The 15,928-nt window shown below is 55.8% G+C and overlaps 1 protein-coding gene and 1 long non-coding RNA gene across 2 annotated transcripts in view; one reads left to right on the plus strand and one right to left on the minus strand.

The window, feature by feature from the left end:
- Nucleotides 1–726: 726 nt before the first annotated feature.
- On the plus strand, nt 727–5,263 carry LOC119093145 (uncharacterized). Its single transcript, XR_005093605.1, has 3 exons — nt 727–744; nt 2,402–2,610; nt 5,027–5,263. It is a non-coding gene; the product is annotated as an uncharacterized LOC119093145 (long non-coding RNA).
- A 7,914-nt stretch (nt 5,264–13,177) lies between these two features.
- Nucleotides 13,178–15,928, minus strand: part of LOC119094558 (delta(3,5)-Delta(2,4)-dienoyl-CoA isomerase, mitochondrial-like) — a 15,436-nt gene continuing 12,685 nt past the window's right edge. The window contains exons 2-3 of the mRNA XM_037217619.1: nt 15,186–15,339; nt 13,178–13,553 (exon numbers count right to left, since the gene is read on the minus strand). Of these exons, the coding sequence (XP_037073514.1) occupies nt 13,325–13,553; nt 15,186–15,339 (383 nt within the window). The 3' untranslated portion in view covers nt 13,178–13,324. The remainder of the gene's footprint in view (nt 13,554–15,185; nt 15,340–15,928) is intronic.

Consider the following 15,928-nt stretch of genomic DNA (forward strand, 5'->3'; position numbering starts at 1 on the left):
ACACACATATATATATATATTATATATATATATATATATATATATATATACCCTTGGCTATGGTCCCTTTGTATATCAAGGGACCCATTTCGCATTAAGGGGCATATCGGGGTCTTTCTTCATGTCGGGAGCATTGCCAGCCGAAATTCCTTCGATTCGCAAAGATCCTTTGGCCATCTTGAGACCCCTTGACTAACTACGCGGTTGAGAGATCTCTTCAAAGTATTTGGAAGTTTGTTTCACTCAGCAGGTCCCAGATGCATCATCAGGCGTGAAATTCTTCGAAGAGATGTTGATGCTTTTCGGTTTCAATTTTCAATTTCGGTGCACCTTTACTTTGCGCGTAAATCTTCTTGATAATTCAGGGCCATTGATCAACAGTTTGAAGATATTGCATTGTATCCCAAACTCGCTACTAGAGCCCCGCTTCGAGTACACCTGAAAGGGGCTCGTTTCGAACTTTATAAGGCCACTGCGGAACCCTTTGAAATTTTGCAGAGGCGAAAACAACATTCCTCAAACCTTCACCAGCAGTTTCAACCACGCCCATCTGCCCCCCCCCCCCCCACCCGGATTCATCGCCGCTGGTCCCCATCACCGATCCACCGAGGCGGCCGCTGACGTGACCTCGTACGCGGCCAGGTGTCCGACGATGGGTGCACTGGAAGCGGGACTCGACCCTACCCATCGGCCGCCGCTGGAACGCAATGCCGGCTTCTGGCTCATACATGAAGGGCCTGAAAGGTACGCCTGCGTCCAGAGCAGCGCTCCCCAGCTGTGGGACGCCCGACAGGGTCATAACCATGGTAACGCCGTCTTCCGCTGCCTCGCCGGGAATGTGTGCTGCTCGCCTGCCTTTACAGCATCCCGCTCGCTAACGCTGCTGCAAACGCGCGACCACTCAGCTGATAACCCTGCGCAGCTGATGCTGCGGCTGGCGCTGCCGGCGGCGCAAGCGGCAGCGCCAGCGGCAGCAGCCATCATCGGCCCAGTCGAAGGGGGACGGGGGGAGGGGGAGGGCGGGGGACAGAACATGGCCCGGGTCTTGGCGACGGGCCGGGAGTCGCCACCGTCACCGCACGTCACCGCCCGTCACCCAGGTGTTGGGACGGGCACGCTGCCAGGGCGGACCCGTCCCGGCCCTGAACGGCCGGAACTGTCGCCCTCCCCCTCTGTAACGACCACGGTCACAGCAGCGGCAGATCATCACCGGCACGTGCGATGGCCACACCCGCCGCTGAGGAGGGCCGCAGGTGGCGCCATCTGCGTCCACCGGCAGCGGGACCGGGTGCTATCCCGGAGTGACGGTGGACGGCGCGACGTGGCGACCCCCGAGCGGTTTTTTTTGCGTGTCGGCCGGGGAGGTCGGGGCCTGCCAGCCGGCACCGGCCGCGGCCGGCCGCCTGGAGCTGCGGCGGCGGCCGTATTTTTGGCTACGGTCGGCGGCTGGCAACGTCGCCGACCTAAAACGGCGCGGAATGCTGGCAGAGGCCCGGAGCCGGCGCGACGGGGCCCCGACGTCGTACCGCTACCGCTCACGCGGTCCATTCCGATCGGTACAGGTAGGGGCTCCGATACCGGTCGACAGCCAAGACCGCGGACCGCCGCGCAGGGCTCGGGCGTTGGTCGAGCGCGTTTACGTGAGGGGTGGAGACTGGTCCAGCGCAGCGTCCATGGAGCCTTCGCCCTCGGCCTCGGCTTCGGTCATGTAGACACGTGCCAGTACGTGCACCACAGGTGGGAGAGCCTGTCCTGTGACCAGGTGACAGTCAGCCAGCCGGGACCGACGTGCTTTAGCGGTGAGCACTCGACGCTGTGTCTCACGCGTCGGTCAGGGCGATTTGAAACCTCGTCTGTTTTCTGAAGGTCGGTAGGTCATTTGCCATCCCCACAGTGCACCATGCCGAACACCACCAGTCAGAGGCTCAGTTCAAGGGAAGCGTCGGTCGAAGCAGATCGTTGTGGTTTTGATACAAGACAATGTCGCACGCATTTTCGGGAACCAGATGAATCAGGGCCCGGCGGATTATTGCAAACAACATTTAACAAAATTCGCACGACCTATCGTATCCGAAATTTAGGAGCGGTTAGAACACCGCCGTTGTAGGGAGTTTGCATTCCTTCGGACAAACGACCACGTAAGCGCATTGCTTGTCCGGACAGACGCATCACGGTTGTATCCATAAGCTGAATTTAAAATATCTGAGTCCTATACAACCAAATCAGTTTTGTGTCCAGATCCATCCAAATACCCTCAGCACCCAGTAATTTGTCGCCTGTGGGAGCCCTTCTGACCCCGTGTCGGCGCCGACACCCGCGGTCTGTCCAGGTCAGCCCAGATCAGGTCAATGGAACTCGGCCGAGGTTACCCGGCGCACATGACCCGTGTCGGCGCCGGCAGTCGAGTCCCGGGCGCAGCGCGGCACCACTCCACCTCTGGTCAGCGACTCGATCCGCGTCGACCGTCAGTACAGCTCGGAGGTGGCCACCAGCAAGCGTAGCGTCGAGGTCAAGCAGGCGCTGGTGGCGGTCAAGGAGACGCGACCCGTCTATCAGCTGAGGATGGCGCCGGCCGTGCCGCAGTATACGGCCGGCAACTGACCTGACTCCGTAGGTTGGACGGGAGCTCAGTAAGCGGCCTGTGGGGCCGGCCGCCGCGCCGCGCATGCTTCTTCCGGAGTGGTGTAGGGAGCGACGCAATAGACACCCAGTAGCGGCTAGACCCTGGAGCGCGATGGAGAGCAGAGTAGTGAAGCTACCTGTTAGCAGCGTCCCCGCTCCCAGCACGCATTGGAAGCATCGACGTGGAGGTCAAGCTACCCAGAACGAAAGAGGCCTGTGGTAAAGAGGCCTTGCCGTGCGTGACGGCGAGGTGAGTAACAACCCTGAGGTCAAGATGCTCGGGTCAGGGCCTCGGTGTAGATGCTCGAATCCTTCTAGCGGAGAAGTTGTGCCGCATGTTCCACGACGTATGTGAAGATGTAAAAGCGTATGGATGCCAAAAACTCAGCTGTGCTGTAGTGCGTTAGAAAGAGATCCACACCACGCACGGTTGAGCTGCATTTTTAGTTAAGAGGCAAGCTGCCCCGCTGCTTCCTTCTCCCCAGCCGGCGGCTGTGCTTGGATGGAACACCGTGCCATGTAGAGAAGCCTGCGCACTTCCGTCTGCAAACCATAGGCACGACAGACATCAAACAAAAATTGTCTTTGTCCAGTTTTTACCACAGATATTCCAGTTTTATTTTCGACGCCTTGAGGGAATGATGACGGCTGAGGTTTAGTTCCACCCAGTAGATATTAAACGACATGCATCCTTTCCAAACAGCATCTCGCCAGTAAATGGCCAATATGGGGACATGCGTTTAGTTGTTCGTGATGTGCTATTTTTCATCAGATGCGGCGTAAAAAGTGAACAGTGGGACCACCACGGCTAAGTGGCTGCCATCTCACAACTGCAGAAAGAGTCTCTTATGGCTGATGGGACAAAAACGTCCAGAAATGCATGGGACATTCACTCTTGATTTTGCGCTCATCCGTTCCATGTTTATAAAGATAAAACATTGCTTATCAAGGGATTTTTGAGCAATATTCGAACATTCGAAGGGTTCATACAGCTTTTCACGGTTAGTCCACAGGCTTCACCAACATTTGCTTCTTTAACAGCAAAAACACCGACTTGAAGTGCAGAACTAAGGCCACCAGATTGGTACCCATGTTTCAACAAAACGTCAAGCTCTCATTTTACCAGTTAACACGCGCTCGGGTGGGTGTCATTTTACCAGTTAACACGCGCTCGGGTGGGTGTCAAATTGACCGCCGAGGTTTTTCCAAAATGTTTTCCGAAGCTCCGCCAAATGCTGCATAGCTAGAGACAATTGAATAGCGGATCGTTTGGTATCAACAATTTAGATGTACTTTGTAAGGTTGCTGACCTATGACAAGTCAAAGTCAGGCCATGGTTTCAGCGAGGTCAATTTCTGGGTAATCGTTTACTCTGATGCAACCACGGGGTGTTAGACGAAGCCATACGTCTCTGAGATACTTTCTTAGGCTACACAAATATTGAAGGAGCAAATTAAGTTTATCTAAGATCAGGTATGAGCGTCAGGCCAAGATCAAAACCAACCTGTTTTATTACTCTAAGCCCTGCTGTTTAGGATAGTTTCTGGTGCTCATTTCAAATTATTGAAAGCAGAAGCCGCATTATGCATCTCCAATGGACTTCTTAGAGATCAGAATAAGTCATTGACCTAAAATTATCTTGGTGAACATTTTGTTTTTAGAAACATACTGCCTAGCATAATCTTTGTCGTTTATTCAGGTGCATGAATCAGAGCAGTGTTGTATGATTTTGGTCATTATGATCTTTAATAGGTAAACGAGGTCACTGACCTGAAATGAACAAGCAACCTTTTGCTTAGAAACAGTTATCTAGGTTCTGGGGGCACTTTGGAGACCAACCTGGAATTTGACATTGTTTGACCTTTAATTGACCCAAAGGTCATGACCTAGGAACCTCTTACTTTGACCTAATAAGTTCACGGTACAGGTCAAGACACTGTAAACTTGGTATTCTCTAGCTTTCTTAGTTCCCAAGATCTCAGCGGGATCAAATTGGCCCCCCATCCGAGCCAAGGGTATCTAGCCGGCCACCAGACGCGTGTTGACCAATCTCCCGTCTGGCGGTGGACACAATGGAACGAACACCAATGACTAGAGCTCAGCATAGCCCGTTTTTTTAAAACACCATCCTCACGGCTGTACAAAGCTTTTGCAAGCAGCTCGCAGTGCTGGAGCGCTATGCTGAAAGTTTCGACCGTCAGCTACATACTATCTTTGCTTGATCTGGTTAAGCTGTGGTTAAATTCATCGAGGTCAAGCAATCAGCTATTTTCCTACCAATCTTAAAAAGCATATCGGAAAGGTGTCCTACCTCTCGCAGGTTTGCACAGGTGTTTGCCCCCCCCCCCCCCTACCGATCCCCGACGGCGGCTGATCCGGCCTTGACGGTCGCCTCTGACCTCAGGTGATCACGGCGATACGACCCCGACACGCAGCGAGCCGGTGATACCAGCGGCGCCGCTTGCCGGTCCGCACGCCGCCGCGCGCCGCTGGGCCGGCCGCCGCCGCCAAGGACCCCCTCAGCGACCCGTTCTTCACTGCGCCCGACCCGCTGGACGACGTGAACCTGCCCATGGCGCCGGCCTACGATGACGTGCGTGGCATCATCGACCGCGCGCGCAGGCGCCACCGCGACCTCCGGGCCGACGGCCGACAAGGCGCGCGGCGCGCTTCTAGAGCGGCGGCGGCGGCGCGGACGGCGGCGGGGCGCCGCTGGCGGGCCGGTCAGCGGCGGCCCGCCTGGGGGCGGCGGCGACCCCGCCCGCCCGTTACAGCCGGCGTGACGTCACTCCGCTGACGTGACGTCACCCCGCGTGACGCGCCGCGAGAAGGGACGGGTCGACGGCGGTGGCGCGCTGGCGCGGCTGAGCTAGTTTCGTGTGCCGTCTTGTGGCGGCAGATGCACTGACATCCGATCAAAAGAGCCGGGGCAGTGCTGGGCGATGTCTGGAGACGGTAACGCCTTGACGATGTTGGGACTTCAGGATCGCTGGTGACGAGCTGCGCCGCGGAGGAACCCTGCTACGGAAGACGAATACACGGATGTTGGGAGCGAATACAAGGGTATTCCCCAATATATGCCAGTGGGTTTCGAATCTGAATGACGGCCTTTGCCGGAGGCCGCAGCAGACGAGTAGGGAGCAGTGGTGGTGTCTTGGTTAAGATGCTCGTCTCTGGACCCGTCGGCACCCGCTTCGGGTCCCGGCCACACCACCACCGCATGCCACATGGTACCCCAATAAAGGCATCCCGTCTCGAAGCGACCCTGGAACTCTGCGAGGCGTGAAACCCTAATCATTATAACAGATTCGTAATCGATGGCCTCGAATGTCAAGGGTTATGCCCGTCTGAAATCAATTAAGTCTTATGAGACAAAGTGCCTCGTATTTAAAAACGTGTCGGATGTAATTTATCAGTTGCTTATCTCCCACTCAGCAATTTGGCATGAAGATGGGTATAATGCATAGCACGACTATACTTATGGCATTAACGATGCAAATTCCACGCACCAGAAGATAACGATCTTGAAAAAACTCCTTGGAAGACTATTTGCCAAGCGGAAGGTGGAATGGCACGACTTCCGAAGGCGCCGGCCACCTCTGGAGCCCAGCCAACGGAGGACCACTAACTAATATATGACATCACTCTGCGCAGGGTAGGACTAATCTAACCGACACTGGGAGCGTAAAGTAAAAAACACTCTTAACTGCCTGCTGAAATGAAGCGCAACTGAGCTCGATACATAACAGCGCTACTAACGGCACTTTAATCTCGTAACCGTCATGACCACTTTTCTGGAGTCAGTGATTGAAGCCAGCTGAACATTTAAGAGTGTCACGCCTGCTGTCACATATCGTCCACGTGCTGTGCATTCGTGACCATTTACATATCCTGCGTCGTGTGCAGCACACAACCCACGCCGCGCTGGTGTGTGATGATAGCGCCTGACTATGCAAACCGCCTGTCCCCTGTCACTGCGTCCATGCAGCCTGCCACGTGAAGTCGACGTTCTGGCCGCCAGCCGGGCTCCGGCGGACGGCTGGGGATCCCCGCCGCGGGCTCCGGCTGAGGGCCAGGGTCTCCCGCCGCGGGCTCCGGCGGACGGCCAGGGATCCCGCCGCGGGCTCCGGCGGACGGCCGGGGATCTCGCCGCGGGCTCCGGCGGACGGCCGGGGCTCCCGCCGCGGGCTCCGGCGGACGGCCAGGGATCCCTCCGCGGGCTCCGGCTGACGGCCCGGGCTTTCTCCGCGGGCTCCGGCTGACGGCCAGGCTCCCGCCACGGGCTCCGGCTGACGGCCCAGGGGCTCCCGCCCACGGGCTCCGGCTGACGGCCAGGACTCCCTGCCGCGGGCTCCGGCTGACGGCCAGGGCGTTTCTCCGTGGGCTCCGGCTGACGGCCAGGGCTCCCGCCACGGGCTCCGGCTGACGGCCAGGACTCCCGCCGCATCGCTAGCTTGTGACCCGGCGCCCCCGCCCCCTGTCCGGCAGGCGAGCGCGAGGACTCGCGGCGCATCCCGAGCGTGCCGTGCCCCAGCGTCGGCTCGCACCCGTACTGGGCCGAGACGCCGACCCGGCGCGACCTGATGGACCCGCGCTTCGGCGACCCGCTCGGGCGCCGCCGGCAATCGCACACAGCGCCGAGTTTGACGACCTGCGCGACTCATGGCGCGCGCCAACCGCCGACGCCCGTCAGAAGGAGATCGACGACCAGCGGCGCGCGCTTCGGCCTGTACCCCTAAAGGTGGCGCAGCGGGCGCGGTGGGCGGGCGGCGGGGCGGTACACAACGGCGGGGGGCCAACGGCGAGGGAGGCGCCACTCAGGCGTCGGCCGCGTCAGTTTTGTCGGCTTTGGCTGAATACACCCAGTGGCGAGACCGTTTCGTTTGATGAACGGGCACGCAGCAAATGCCGCGTGTGATGACGGCGAAAGTTAAGGACATTGGTACCTATGAAAACAGCCTACTGTGGCCTACAAACGCTGTGGCCTACAAATGTCGTTCATGCAGACAAGCTTATCCGTGACCATCACGAACAGGGCATATGCGCAGAAAGCGTCTCAGGAAGTTTGCGCAGGGTGAATTACAGTTTTGAAAGATCCTTTCCAGGTATCGCCATGGGGTCAATACTCCCGTTGGAAATGGGGCGTGGGGAAGGGAGTCAAGCCCCGCCTTCCCTATCTGTTCCTAACCCGAGGGACAGTGAATGACACTCATGTTTAAATTTCGGCAAACAGCAGCGCAAGCTGACTTGGAGAGCACCCAATACGAGCATTTGAAATAAGTATCCTCACAAAGCCCTTCAGCCAGTTTACTCACTTGCCGTGAGTATCAACGTTACTCCAAAGCTATCCCTCATCCGCGTGGTGATGGCAGTCCGGTCCGGTCTGACCACCAGCCCGAGCCGCCGCGGGCGATGGCCGTCGTTGCGTGACCCGAGGTCCTGTCGGCGGCATTGCCAGCCGCAGACCCAGCCACCCCCAGGGAAAACCCGGCCCACTCGCTGCCAGCGTGTTACGTCACGGCGCGGCGCCGGCTCGCAAATAGCCGGCAGCGACAGCACGCTGTCGCCGGCATGGTATGCTGCGCCGCAACAAATATGCAGGGCCGATGCGAGCACGCCATGGCTTTCTCAGCTGTTGTTTGATGCGAACCAGCAGCAACAAAGGAACAACGACAGAAAACTCAGGGTCCTAATCCAGCTGTGTCGTGCCTTTGCAAAATACCTTCAATTTCTACGCTTTAGTAGTTATCAGATAATACGTACGAAGCACAAACATAGAGCTTTGACTGACGGTGCACTCCAAAAATGAACAGGCATCTGATCGCAGTGGCAAGATGGTGTCCGCTGCCTATAAGCATTCAAACAGTTAGGTAGCTGTAGGCCTGAAAGAGACGGAGTTGCAGGGCTGAAGAAAACATTGGAACGCTGCCCGGCACGAACCGGCGGGCTTCACAATGTAAACAGCATCTCTGATCTGTGTTTCCCCGAAGTCACGAGTCATACACAGATTATTGGCTATGTTACCACGCCGCACGCTAGTAACTGATGCTTAGCTTATTATTATTGCTAGCCACTCATATAGCTGCAATAAAAACTCGCCCTTTTTCGGCAATGAAATCGGAAATGCTGCAGCGATGGAATCTGTAAGTGCTGCGCGATGAAATTTGTAAGTGCTGCGGCCATGGAATCCGTAAGTGCAGGACCTGCGTGGCCGTCACAGGTGGTGAAGGGACTGGGCAAGGCAGCACGGCGAAGAAGCGATGCATAGCTGTGGTGGACGGTGGCGAAGGACACAAGGCAACAGGAAACCAACTGAAAGCCTCGGGGAGTTAGAGTCATCATTATTGTTAGCGGGAGAATATTGCGGCAATGAGTAAATCAACCAAGTAGTTGGGGGCTGCAATAAATGCGGATCATGGATGAAAACGCACGAACAATCGTATTATAGTGTAACGGTGTTACGGCGCTACATCTATTCCGGTAAGTAGTGGAATGTATCGCCTCCTGTCTTGACGCCTGGCGCTCAATGCGCCATTCCGACACAACACTTATGGATGAAATTCAGAACGAATTCATGTTGTTATTGGTTTCATATTTGCAATGCTATTTAAGACACTTAGATGCAGTCAGATTGTGGTTTGAATACTCGCCGCCGGTTAAGACATGCCATAAAAATCACTGTATTGCACACATTCAATTGTCGGACCCGACATCATTTTCGGAGGTGGTTACAGAACGTGGCTCTTTTTTCGCGGCATGCATTGTAAAGCTGTAGTATCGTCCACTCTCACAGCCCGGCCAAACACTAAGTCAGGTGTTACAGTGAGTATTTTCCCAATACTTCGGTAATAACAACAAAACAATAATATAACGTCCCGAGGCGTCCGAACGCGTCGCGCCCCCGCCACTGCGCCACCTCATCAAGGGCCAACTCTCTACGCTGCAACTGCCACTTGCCTGGCACGTAGGCTCCCTAAACAAACTGCCATACACCACAAAAGCCTGCAAAGAAAAAGTGAAGTTTCTAGCCATCAGTGCTTCGATTTGTGTTTGGAACATAACGCAACCTCCAATCACTTGACTTGATCTCAAAATGCCCACTATCTTATTTACATGGATCGTTGATATGGGACCATCCTATATCTTTAAACATTCTGCCTGTCCATCAGTACCTCTCCATATAGTGCGGAGCGACTATTGTTTTTAACACTGAACAGCGTTACGATTTAAATTTCAAAATGCGGCAAGATTTTAACATGTAAATCATCTATTTTTACATAAGAAGAATTAGGAACTCCCTTAGCCTTAGAAACACCACTCCATAACAAATAGAGGCCGCAGAAAACTCGGGTAACTCCGGTAAGCGTGTATTGTTTAGTTCCCAATCCACGAAATCACGCGGTCGTCGAAAGCCAAGTATACGGTGCCTTTGGCACCCTCTTAGTTGTGGCTGCATATTTCCTCTATTTCGCTGCGGTCAGGACATTAAAGAAGCTTCATGCTTAACACCTGCTCTGAATTTCTGGCACCACAAACGCTCACGAATAGCTGAGATTGTCACCTTCTGTTTTGTTTATGCAGTATAGCTCTCGCCTCCAGATGTTACGGATAGACCAGACCACTAAATCTTATCAAACCCTATGGCCGCCACCAGCTCGCTCGCATGAAAGCCAGGTTCGCCCACTCCGGTGCACCATCCGGCATGCAGAACGGATCGTTGACACCCTCATGGCCACGGGCCTGCCAAGGACGACCGCAACCGGCAGCCTTCGCGCTGGTTAGCATTGGAACAGGCCCAGCTGGCAGGCGGTGCGCCCTATGATAACCGAGAGTATACCGGGCCTCGTCAAATAAACATGCTGCGAGGCGTCACCTGTTTCTGCAACAAGGGTGGCAGCACTGCCGGGATTCGGTCTTCGGGTACGGGCCAGCCACCTGCAGCACCCGTCACTGGGTGCGGGGAGGCCAACAGAATCGTCACTGGACCGGGGACGCCGGGCCGTGTCACTGGTTACTAACCCCGCACCATCCAATTGTTGTGGCTTCTGCACGCGGGACAGAGATCGGGCGATGGCGTCAGAACGGATCTCCGGATTAGAGATGTGGGTTGTCGCCAGAGCACAGGGCACAGCGGTGGGATTCATGCGGGCATGTGCTCAGTAGCGGGGCCTGGATCACCCATCCGTCCGTCGCTACGTCCGCAGTACCAAACCATCCCAATCACTGAGGCTCCCATCCGCATCATCACTACATCACCCACCCATCCGTCCCTGCCACTGAGTATAGTATACACCCCGGTCCCCATCACCGAGTACAGTATACCCGCCACGTCCCCAATGCTGATAATGGTATATCCACCCGTCCCCATCACTGAGTATAGTATACCCACCGGTCGCCATCACTGAGTATAGTATACCAATCCGTCCACATCACTGATAATAGTATACCCACCCGTTCCCGTCTCTGGCTCCGGTGCACCCACCCGTCCCGTGTCTCTGATCCCGGTACACCCACCCGTCCCCATCAGCGGGCCACTAGCCCCGGCGCACCTGTCTGTCGCTGAGCACGCGGCTGACGAGGCCGCACTGGAGTGCCTCCTGCGAGCCGAGCCGGCGCGCCGTCAGGCACAGCTCGTTCACCAGACTCCGGCTGCCAATCACCTTGGTCTTAGTTTTGCATGTTATGGCGCTTTCGTTCAGCTAAGACATTAAATAAGACGTGCATAACAGCGCTGGTGCGATTTATCAACTAACGCCGCCGTAATCTCGTAATCCGCATGCCACTGCTCGAATCAGTGACTGAAGCGAACGGATCACTAGGAACAGCACGTTTCCTGTCACAAATTGCCAAAGTGGCGCATATCCATGTGCATCCGCATTTCTTACCGTATGGACGACATACACCTACGCCCTGCTGGTGCGCAATGATAGCTCCGTTATACGCCGTCCGTGCCTTCGTCCCCCGGACGCGGTGACCGCCGTCAGCCCAGCCTCAACCCGCCGCAAGCCGGTCCCGGCGCCCGCCGCCTCCGTCCGGCAGGCGAGCGCGAGGACTCGCGGCGCATCCCGAGCGTGCCGTGCCCCAGCGTCGGCTCGCACCCCTACTGGGCCAAGACGCCGACCAGTCGTCCCGATGGGCCGGCACTTCGGCGACCCGCTCGGCGCCGCCGGCATCGCGCACAGCGCAGAGCCTGACCTTTGCAAAGCCCTTCGACCAGTTGACGGCGCATGTACTCGCTGGGACGGCATCATTCTAAAGCGGCATGAGACGGTCCGGTCCAGGTCTGATCACCAGCTCAGCCGTCGCGGCAATACCGTCGGCGCGTGGCCCGAGGCGGTGGCGGCCACCTCGGCCACGCCGGCGGCGCGACGGCTACCGGCTCCGGCCACCCCTAGGAAAGGCCTGGTCCGGCTACCGCCAAGCGCGTTACGTGACGGCGAGGCGCCGCCTCCCAAAAAGCCGTCGGCGACAGCACACTGCCCCCCCCCCCCCCCCCCCCGCCTGGTATGCTGCGCCGCAACATACTAATCCAGATAGCAGCGTGCACTTTCACGGGTATCTCAGCTAACGTTTGTCAGGCAATTCAGCCCACGGCAATATAGGAGCGACAGCAAACTGACGGGTCACTATCCAGCTGCAATCGTCCGACAGCCTGTCCATGTGACGTTAAAGAACAGGCATCACGCTTTAAAACACGTACCAAGCACAACATAAGCCTTTGGACTGACGACGCCTTCCAAAAATCCACAGGCCTCTGATGATGGCAGATGGTGATAACCGTCATCCACAAACATCTGAACAGAGAGCTAGCTGTATGTCTGAAAAGACGAAGCTGCCGACATGCCGAGAGCATTAAATGGTAACCCAGGACGGAGCCGTGAAGCCCGCAACACAAGTAAGGACTGTATTCCTGAGTCTCTGATCTGTATTTCCCGAGTCAGCAAACCATACAAGCATTATTGCTGGCTATCTTAGACGCTGTACGTCCGCAGCGGACGCCAAGTTTGTTATGATCACGCAAACATGTGGCAACGGCCCAATACATATGCGTTTTCCGCAATGGAATCGGTGGTTGCACGACTGAGTGCTAATCTGAATCCCAATAGTGGCGGAATCGGACCACAATCACAGACCTGAATTCACGTATCAGGAAGATTCCCGTGAAAACATTGTGTTACGGCAACGGTAGTGCACGGCATCAGATATGGCTATCATCTCCCTCCGTCATCCGCACACACAAACAGCGGCAACGAGCATCACATTCCGGTAACACAGATCGATAACCACTCAGCACCTAGCGTTACCTATCGTTTTCCAACCACACTCCCAAGCGTCCCCAAGCGTCCCCAAACGCTGCGGTCCGGCCCCAACCCCACGCCGAGGTTCGGTCCGCCTCCTCGGAGCTCGACCACGACCGGCGCGCGGGGCATGCGCGAGCGAGCGAGCCACCGAGGCCGCGTCAGTCACCCCCCGGCGGACCGACGGCGGCTCTCGCCTCAGCAGAGACCCGAGCGGGACGGTCGCGTCCATTCAGCCGACCGCACTCACACCCCTGCTATCTCACACGGAGCCACGTGGGACAGGCCGGCCTCATGGAAAACAACTACGCTAAGCGCAGCAAAATTACGTGTGAGGGGATTTGAGTTGTACGCCATGCCGTTACGCCAACATTCCACGCCACCAATGCGACAACGCCGCATCGCTACAGCTTAGCGAAATCGGCCGGGGGAGCCTTGCGGTCCATGGAGGCGGTGGCCGCCTTCATGATGTCCTCCGACTGCAGCATGGCCGCGTTCCAGGCCACCATGTGGTCGAGGCCCTCCTGCACCGTGTGGTCGCGCGAGAAGATCAGGTTCTGCTTGGTCGACTGCACCGCCACCGGCGACTTCTGCGCGATGGTGGCTGCCAGGCTGATCGCCGCCGCCAGTAGACTGCAGGACAGGCGGAGGAGCAGGCGATGCCGGTTACCATGACAACAGGGCTGTGTGGCTGTCACAAGCGGGGAAGGGACTGGAGTGGAGCAACGCAGCGAAGATGCGATGCACAGCTGTGGCCAGCGCGAGACGAAGGACAGAAAGTAACAGGAAACTAATTGGGGACACTGGGGAGAGCAGTCGCGTTGATGTACAGTAGAGCGGCGGGGGAGGGGGGGGGGGGGGGGGAGGGGAGGACTCAATGATGAGGAAATTAGCCAAAAAATTGGAAAGGACAATATTGCGAAATAATCATGAACACACCGAGCAATCGGATGGCGGCGGCTACAATGCTACAACGGACACGCCAAACAACAGACCGTGTTGTTTACTTGGATTCATTTTTACGGCTTGTAGTGAATGATACGTGGGTTCCAGCCTGGACACAGGGTACTAAATGCGCCCACTGCAGCACAATTCTGATGGATTGCGATTGGGAAAAGCGGTACGTTCCCGGCGGGTTCCGTATTTTTACATACTACGAACCCACACTGCGATACATTTCTACAAAATTTCACTAAAAAATAATTCCATCGCGCACACTCGATGGCTGTATCCGACATTTCATTTTCAAGTGATGCGAAGATGTGATTCTTTTTCGGTGTATACATCGCGGTTGTCTCTGCGGAGAAGAGGCACTTTTTAACACAAGCAGTAATAGCAATGGGACTTTTCCGGCGCTTTGACTACGAAGTGATATAATGCCCATCAAATCACTTTATTTTGTGTTTCGAGCATTATGCAGCCCTTGTCACTGGTTCATGACCTCCAGAGGTAAATATCTATTTAGTTTTCTTTTTGTCTCCCTGTTGTTCATTATCACCTAACAGTATAATGGAAATGTCATCGCCACTTTATATAAGTGTTTTTATTCATTTTGATAAGATGAGCAATGCAAGGCGCCAACTATCCCTGGCATCCAGGTAGGAGCACTGACGGGACTCGCTCTCGGGTACGGAACAGCCGCTTAACAGTGCCTGTTACTGGGTACGGGTCAGGCCAACGGAAATCGTCACTGGACCGGGGACGCCGGGCCGTGTCACTGGTTACTAACCCCGCACCATCCAATTGTTGTGGCTTCTGCACGCGGGGACAGGCGATCGAACTGGGACGCCACAACGGATGTCTGGGATTAGGGATGTGGGTTTTCTTTGGAGGAGCCTTCAGGATACAGGACATGTTCATATATATCCATAACGTCAACTGGTCATTAAACCCGCACCATCAAACTGTTGCAGCTTCTGCACGCGAGACAGGCGATCGAGCTGGGACGCCACAAACGGATGTTTGGATTAAGGATTGGGTTTTTTCTTTGGAGGAGCCTTCAGGATACCGGATAGTTTCAGTTATATCCATAAACGTCAATGGGGGGAACGTTCATAAACGTTATAACCACGGGATACGTCCATAACGCCCAATAAGCATTAGTGATGCGACATGGGACAACCATTGTCACTGATCCCAGCCCCCCCCCCCCCCCCCCCCCCCCCTGTCCCTTTGTGCCGGTACACCCACAGTGTCCTCTGGTCCCTTGTGCCGGTTCACCCCACCCGTCCCCACCAGGCGAGAGCCCTCAGGGTCCCGGCGCACCTGTGTCTGTCGCTGAGCACGCGGCTGACGAGGCCGCACTGGAGCGCCTCCTGCGAGCCGAGCCGGCGCGCCGTCAGGCACAGCTCGTTCACCAGACTCCGGCTGCCAATCACCTTCGGCAGCCGCTGCAGCGTGCCCACGTCCGCTGCCAGCCCTGCGACACGCGTCGATGTCAGCGACCACCCCAAACAGCGAGAAGCTGTGAGCTGTCCGCGGCACAGCGCCCTTCCTTGCGAGCCTCTGACGTCAACAGTGGACACAGGTGTTTTTAATGCCTGAAGAACAGCTTTTAAAGAGGTGAGCGGATCCACCACAATTCAATGGATCACGCGAAAAATTTTCGCCTTGGTCCAAGATTTTGGTGAAAACCAGTTGACGTAGTTACCTGTGATCCCAGTAAGATATGTCATTTCAGCACTATCAAAGCGACAGCAACAGGTGGCCTTGGTCAGTTCGGCAGGTCACGCTGCAAACTATCTTAGCATACGGCCTGCAAGCAGTCGTACTGCCAGGAAACAGTTCGTTTTAAGGTCTAATGAACCGGTGACCAATTTGACAACACTATTTCTCCAGGTAGTGTACCTTGTGAACTTACATTCATGACATAAAATCAGGAGTGTAGGCACAAATGCGAACTGCTTTCGGCTTAGAATGGATTCCCATAATTGAACTCCAAAAAACAAAACACATATTCGTTCTAAAATATCGATTTACGATGATTATGAGCAATAACATGCTCTCGT

Source organism: Pollicipes pollicipes, unplaced genomic scaffold (assembly GCF_011947565.3).
Source record: "Pollicipes pollicipes isolate AB1234 unplaced genomic scaffold, Ppol_2.1 Scaffold_4002;HRSCAF=4701_pilon_pilon_pilon, whole genome shotgun sequence".
NCBI classification, from domain to species: domain Eukaryota; kingdom Metazoa; phylum Arthropoda; class Thecostraca; order Pollicipedomorpha; family Pollicipedidae; genus Pollicipes; species Pollicipes pollicipes.